A 7,843-nucleotide genomic window follows, 5' to 3' on the forward strand; every position below is an offset into this window, starting at 1 on the left:
CAAATGCAAGTTCGTTCACGTGGTCTCCACAATCCTTCTGGCTCTTTACAAAGGCCGTGAGCATCGACTTAACATATGAGTAAAACGTCTGATGAGGTTGGACGGGGTTGGTAGGGTGACACAAGTTATTGCTTGATCTGAAGGAATGTACACGTCTCGCGAAACATCCGGGAAGTGAAATAAGATGTGTTGTCAGTAACCAGATGCCCTGGAAATCCAAAGCGCTAAACTCCATCAATTTGTCCAACACTGCCCGGCCCATCACCTTACAGAGTGGAAAAAGTTCCACCCACTTCGTAGCAACCACTACCAAAACATGCTGAGAGCCTTGCTTACTCTTTAGAACTAGTCCCGTTAAGTCACAGGCAGCAAACTCCCAAGGCCGCTGACTGTCAGTTGGCTTCATTAAACCTGGCAGACAGTCGCCACAAGATTTCACCATCTGACAGATGTGTCAAATCCGGCAATGACTGAAAAACGTTCTACTTCACACCAGGGCCAGGTGACAGTGGCAGCTGAGTCTTGCAAAGACCTTTGAGCCACTCAGGTGTCCAGCCAGTGGTTCATCATGAGCAGAACGCAAAGTGCGCATTTCAGATTTTTCAGTATCACCACCTCAAATGGGTCAATAAACTCCTTCTCAGTAGTGATATATCTCATCACGAGCCCATCGTAGTCTAGCAGTTAGGAATCTTTGGGACTACCAGCAATACAAGCTGGCTCAGGTTCTACTGGGCTCGTTACAACCTCAGTAACGTTACGGCACTCCGTTTCTGCTACTCTGCGTCGTCATTGTACGTAACTGTAGAGGGATACTTGGTGCACTCATTCTTTTTGCCTTCTTGTCTTTGAGACTTGCCGCATAAGTGCTGGGAAAGCGGGGGGGGGGGTGACCTCAGGAGCGTCACTTGGGGGGGGGGGGGGGGGAGGTGACAGCATGGTTTGGACGCCTCAGACAATGGTTTCCCTGTGCCTGGATCTCGTGCAAGCCCTAAGTACACGTGCCATGGGTGTCTTGGGTGTGCACTAGAGCACTGCACAGGCTCAGGCGTATAAAGAGCTGCCACTTAGTATACATTACTTATGAAGTTTTTCTTTTTTTTCTACAAAGAATGAACATTGTTTCCCCGTAAGGAAAAATAGATTATACATAAAACTACCCTTCAAACTCTTTCCCTGTTACCGCTTCTAGCGATTGCAGTATTACCACTCTCGGTAGTATCGTTTTAGTGCTAACACAAGGGGTGTCTCTATCTACTTGTGCGTTTATTTTATGCTCTGTGCTCGTGAATTCGACTGTTTGTATATATATATATAAGAAGCCAGCAAACAATGACACCAAGGACAACATAGGGGAAATTACTCGTACTTACTAATTGAATTAAAGAAATGATAAATTAATGGAAATGAAAGTGGATGAAGAAAACAATTTGCTGCAGGTGGGGAACAGTCCCACATCTTCGCATTACGTGTGCGATGCTATACCTATTGAGCTACTGCGGCACCGTTTCCCCATCCATTTTCTTGGGTATTTATATTTAACTACTAGGACTAACCCTGGGAGTGTTAGCCAGCGCCATCACTCACAAGCCTTGGCGGCGGATATGGAACATCCTTTCTGCCACAGGCATATATATATATATATATATATATATATATATATATATATATACATATAAACATTAAAAAAGACAAAAGATGAACGTTATGGCAGATGTTTTTACTTCGTCGGAGTGAATGCAAGTGTAGTCGCGTCACGCTTATATCTCTAGACACCAGACACTTATCACTTTATCCCACACAAACGTGCATAATCAAGCCCTAGTCAAACAAAATGCAAAGCAAGTAGATCGTGAAAAAATTTTAAAATAGCCTGGCAGTTCCAGAAAACACAGCAGATAGGAAACGTCACTACATGTAATCACGTAATCATGTGGCGCTAAAGAAGCACAAGCTGCACACGAGCAAAAAATGAAGGCTAGCGCTATATTACGCACTGCAGCAGAAAGCAGCATTTCAAAACGCACCTGCAGACAGATTTAACAATGCACACATGGACAAGAACCGGTACATCATGCATTATCAACCCAAAACTTCTAATTGTCTCAAAATTGCAATAGTCACGCCCGTAGCATCAGTCATCATACGACCCGTGCAGCTTATGCCATAGCCATAGCTGCCAACCGCCGGGCACAAATCTAAACTTTCCCAACATAGAAAAACCTCGTACAAGAGGCCACCGTGACGATGTGCACAATTGAAAATATATATATAAACTGGTCAATCTGAATTAGTGATGCATGTTAGTTTTCCTATGTTTTTGTTAATACCACAAGAAATAGCATTGAACTTGTATATCAGGTAAGATTTACAGACTAAACGATCGGAGTGGAAAGGAAAACCAGATTCCAGTACGGTCACTCTAATACTGTCGAAAAAGTGTCCAGTTGTACATAGCTGTTTTGACAGCGGAAGGTGTGAGAAATGGTTTGCACAAGAACTATGATTATTAAATCAGATTCTAAACGGCCTTTCTGTTTGACCAATATATTTTATGCGGCATGTACCACACTCAAGCAGATAAATGGCGTTCGATGTGTCACACTTGAAGCTGCCTTTGATGCAGAGCGCGAGGTTTGAAGCAGAGCTTTTTGCTGTTACTGTAGTTAGCATATGTGGGCATACATTACAGTGTGGCTTGCTGCATGGACAACAACCTGCAGGTACACTGGCACCAATTTTAGAAGAGGTTATCAAATCGCGAATGCTTTTTTAGCATCAGCACACTACTTGCGGTGCCTCTAGAAAAATTGTTGCAAGTCTTTCACTTTGGCCTAGAATATTATGATGCCATTTGAGAATGGCGGGAAAATTCAGAAGTGACACCGAGTGCATCAAAATAAGGTTAGTTGCAGGAGTGGTCGCCACTGGCTTTGACTTCACAAGAATATCTTCCCTTTTCAGGTTACTGGCGCATTTTACTGCGTCATCAATAATTTTCTTAGGGTACTGGTGGTCCTCGAGTGTATGCTTTAAGTCTGTGCAGTTAGCATCAAAATCTTTTTGTTCAGAGCATATACACCTAAAACAGTGTGCCTGGCTATAGGGGATTGCAGGGACCTAGGATGCCCAAACAGTTGGACATCCAAATATTTGGACATCTCGGGTTCCCTAGCTTATGAATTTTCGGTAATAGATAAAAGCAACCTGCTATTGGACTGAGTGGCATTAGAGACTGGAACGTGTTTTTGTCTATCAGCTTTTGTTGACACAGCTCCAGCAGCGTTTCTTCAACCTTGACCTTTAAGGCACGGGTTAGATCATTGGGAAGAGTTTGATAAAACACAGATAACTGTCTATTCGCTTCACTGATATAGTCCAGGCAGTTCATTACTCTGTTCACTCCTCCTTTATTGGCTGGTTTGATAACGTCTTGGCGTGAGCTTAACTGATCCAAGGCGCTGGTTTCATATCGAGATAGGTTGTGACAAAAGGGCACATGCACTTTATAGGTGTTAAGAATATCCCTCTGAACTGCTTGGATATATAAATCTAAGCATTTGTCTCGCTCTCGCTGGGGAGTACAGTGTTTTTGAGAGGGAAGTATATTACGAGTACCATTTTCACATGATCGTCCATGAAATTCCCAAGTAACGTCAAATTTCACGCAAAATTATCAGTCTTTGAATAGCTGGAATTCACTGAAACCACCAGTCGCTGGACAAAAACTTAATCCCTTTGAAAGTACAGGAATTTCTACTGACGACAAAGACGCAGTCGAAAGGTTTACGATATTGCTATTCTGCGGCGACGCATTATTCTCGGAATGAAGTTCCTGGTACTCCGAGTTTCCTGTAGGTGGCGAATGCTGTCGTGTTGCATACATTAGGGGAGTTCTTACAGGATATAGCGCCCCTCTATATTCGGCGAGCGCACTGTTGGGAACTTTGTCGCATAACAGCTTTCTAGATTTTGTTTTTCTCAGTGCTTCTGTTTTCTGTGCCTGATAATGTGCTAGAGAAGTTTTGTCCAGGGAAGAAAGCAAACATATCGCTTTCTTTCTTAAAACACGTTGACACACAGGACTCGTAGTGGGTAGTTCAAACGATGCAGTATTTAACACATGCTGCCATCTAGTCTAATTGGCACTGCATAATTCAGAAGCTGCTGGGTGTAATTTGATTCTCAGACCCCGTGGCATAATTGAAGCATTTAGATATCTCTTTATCTCTTCAGCACATCAATATGGGATTCGGCACGAACACGCTTCTCAACAGTCTTTCTAGCTACAAGGAAGTCCTCCGAATGGGCGGGAAAGGAAGCATTACTGGTGTGTAGTCAATTTGAAGCAGAGTTTGTCCTGGCACTGTGCACCATCATGAAGGCAATGCAATCCCTGGAAGGAGATGCACCAGAAGTCCCGCTGGACAGCCTTGCCGCGATGCTGTCAGGACACCGTGGTGTCACATCACCAAAGCTTGCTGCAACAGTCTGTGCCCAGTGCAATGGCAGGCACAGACAAATCATTACTGTGGAAGAACAACGTCGCTGTCTGAACTTGAAAAGGCAGGCTTTGGGTACTGCTGCCCTTTTGCGATGTCTGGAATTTGTTGCGGCTTGAAAGCACTGAACAACAGTCTTGCCAATCGGTAGAAGAAGGGACGCACTTAATCATGAGCCTCTTTTAAAAATTTGTGTAATCATTATTGTTGGCAACGTGAAGTGTGCATAAGAGCATTAAAGAGAATGCCCTGGGCTTGCTTCTATTCGCTTTATCATGTTAGTTGTACACTTTGTCCTAAAGAGCCTTCCTTTGCTGTTTTATTGTCACTGTTCTCTTATTGTAATGACTTTTCATGCATCACATAAGCAACATTTCATTTACTTTCTGGGGTATTACATGCTAGAACTACCATATGATTACAAGGCACACCGTAGTGAGGACCAGATTAATTTCAACCACCTAGAATTCCTTAACGTGCACCTAAATCTAAGTACATGGAGTACACGCCCCCATCGAAATGAGCCCCACCGTGGTAGGGAATCAAACCCACATCCTAGAGCTTAGCTGAGCAACAGCTAAGCTACCACCAGGGCTAAAGCAACATTTCAATGCATGTACACACTGGATTTTCCATCTGATCGGCCATTACAAAGGGCAAGGCATCAACCATCATCATCATCAACAAATTCCCTTCAGCGTGCTCTGCCAGGCCTGGTCATGCACACGCAGACCCTGGCTAAGCTTAGTAATGAACGCCCAGCCTGAGCTCGGTCATGTGCACCAGGGCTGCTACATATATAGCTGCTACATATATTCCTAGAACAGTCCAGCCTCTTTGCCTTTTCTTAAAGGTTGCTTTCCAGGCTGCTGTTTAATTTCCGCAATGAGTCATCAATGTTCACTGAGCATCTGAAGACCTGATCAGTATACATTAGGCATATCCATTAGACATCTGCAATTTAGCTAACACCGAATACATATTCGTACTGCACAATACGAAATCAGTTTAGGAGGATGATTTGCTGGGTGAACTGGTATTCCTTCTTGAAGAAAGTAATCACCCCAAAAACGTTGATGCACAGCATACAAGTGTTCGTGTACATTTTGGTCATATTGTGGCTCTTATCTGGCAGTCATGGCTCGCTATTCCTTATGCTATGGTGCGAATGAGCAGTGCTGGACAAGTCTGCACAATGATAAGGGGGGAATTGTTAGACTGATAAAAGGTACTACCATGTTTAGTAGCACAGTGGTAGGCCATAAATAGGTGCACCCACAGCTCAGCAAGCCACATTTAGTGGCTTGATTTTTAAGCAGAGGCAAAGAAGATTAAAAATAAAGTGCTTTAATGGCACAGAAGTGCAGTATTCTCAGAAGGCTTGATGTCGCCACTGTTTCTTGGTCAAAACAACGACCTGTCGTAAAGTCATAAAGGGCACTTAATTGCTGGTGTGTGAACTCCACACAAAACATGTGCCACTAAGGCATGATTACAATGTATTATCACAATGTAGTATTACAATGTAAGAATACACAATGTATAGGAAGATTCCATTGGCATTTAGAGCAGTCATTTGCAGTGCCCGATTGCCCTGGAGGGCTCCAGTACAGTTTACAGGAATACAGAATGCAGTATAGGTTGCATTTGTCAAAGCTGTCATTTGCCTGCAGGTGTTCCGGGGAACATAAAGAAAATTCATTCATTTATACATTGATGTGCAGTACATAAGTATGGCACATCACAGCTGTCATCATATAGCTCTTGTGTAGTTCTCTTCATACAGTCTCATGCTAATAAGTACACATGAAACTGCTGATAGGAAGTGGAAACAGCCAATGAAACTTTGTTCTGTACAGTGTACCTTAAATGTAAGCCAACTTAAACTCGAAGTCAGACCAACAGTGCCTCATAATGAGAGTGCTGGATCTAAAGCATACACCAAATTGACATCGGTGGTTAATTCGGCTATCTAGAGCCCACTGCCTCAAAAAGCCTCTTCTCTGCAGTGCTTTAGGTTGAGCCTTGTATGTTTTGTGGGGCCATTTTTCCACTGCCAAGTTTAGCAGCTATAATACGAAGCCGAAGTGATAAGCACTAACCACCACACGATATTCTCGTTTTAATTGGGATATGATTTAACTTAATAAAGATGCAGCTAGCACAGAAACAAAGCACACTGTTTTGAGAGGTTGGTTAGTAATTGAACGTTATTCACAATTATTCGGTTCTTGTAGTCGGTTCACTTTCTCACGACGCACTCCAGCTGCATTGATACTTTGTTCCCTCTTTGGGACATCTCTAAAACGCGCACAAATACTCGCGATTAGCCACCGTACGCGTCGATTCGGACGAATGCAAGGCGAAGAAAATCTTAGTAGCTGCTTTGAACCCGCGTCCCCTTCCAGTGCAACCAAAAAGCGCCCACTCCGCGAATACGATTCGGTGACCCACCGATGTGCACCGCCAGCAGCAGGAGTAGCAGCGGGAGCCGAGCTCGGGCACACCCGGCTGCAGCCATGCCGCGACCGGTCGATGACGGGGACGTCGGTCGTCAGCACCGCCACCGTGGCGCCATGGCTCACCGCCGCCCCGATGCCGCCGACTGCCCGGAACAACGCTGTGCCGCCTCCAGCATGAGTTCCTCGCGCGCGGGGACCACCACCGGCGTAGTGTAGTATCTGCAGTGCAGCAGCAGCACGAGCCGATCGGCTGCATCAATCAGCCGTTCACCGCCATGGCCGCCGCCTGTGCACTGCCCCTTTTGATTGTTATTGCTCAGGCCATCCCTTGTACCCTTGTCCAGCGTTTTGCGGACGGCTCCGCCCCCGAAGCACGCGCGCACCGCGGAGCCAGCGGAGCCCCGCCTGGCTTTCTAAAGCCGCACGACCGCATTCACTGCTCGCGGGTTTTGAAAAAATGTGGGTTCGCGTGGTTTGAGAAGTTGGCTCTCTATGTGTACTCTACGGTGAGAGTGAAGCTGCAGCTGTGATTCACGTTCCTTGAAACAAGGAGTGAAATTATGTGCCTCGTTTTGTCAAAATGTCCTGTTTGACGCGTACCACATATATAGTTGAGTGGTTGCGTGGCAAGACGTCGCCAATATTTAGCATGTTGATACGTGTTTATCTTTATCAAGTGACTACGTTTCAGCGCCTAACAAATGTTTCATGTATGCGCGACGCGAATGGTGTAGAACATTGTGGAAGACACGCGGGCATCAGCGATTACTTTGGAACATTCGATGACAGAGTATAAAAGCCGACGCGCTTCACCGGCTAATCATCTTCGACGATCGCCGACTGTGTTCGTAGCTATCGCCGTTCTTTGAGCGCGGCCTG

At 45.0% G+C, this 7,843-nt stretch overlaps 1 protein-coding gene across 1 annotated transcript in view; it reads right to left on the bottom strand.

Annotated features, from left to right (window-relative positions):
- Nucleotides 1-7,403, bottom strand: part of LOC126539586 (uncharacterized) — a 40,023-nt gene extending 32,620 nt beyond the window's left edge. Inside the window, exon 1 of the mRNA XM_050186472.3 lies at nucleotides 6,957-7,403. Coding sequence (XP_050042429.1) covers nucleotides 6,957-7,023 — 67 coding nt within the window. The 5' untranslated portion in view covers nucleotides 7,024-7,403. The remainder of the gene's footprint in view (nucleotides 1-6,956) is intronic.
- Between the last annotated feature and the right edge of the window lie 440 nt (nucleotides 7,404-7,843).

This window comes from Dermacentor andersoni, chromosome 11 (genome assembly GCF_023375885.2).
Source record: "Dermacentor andersoni chromosome 11, qqDerAnde1_hic_scaffold, whole genome shotgun sequence".
In the NCBI taxonomy this organism is placed as follows: Eukaryota; Metazoa; Arthropoda; class Arachnida; order Ixodida; family Ixodidae; genus Dermacentor; species Dermacentor andersoni.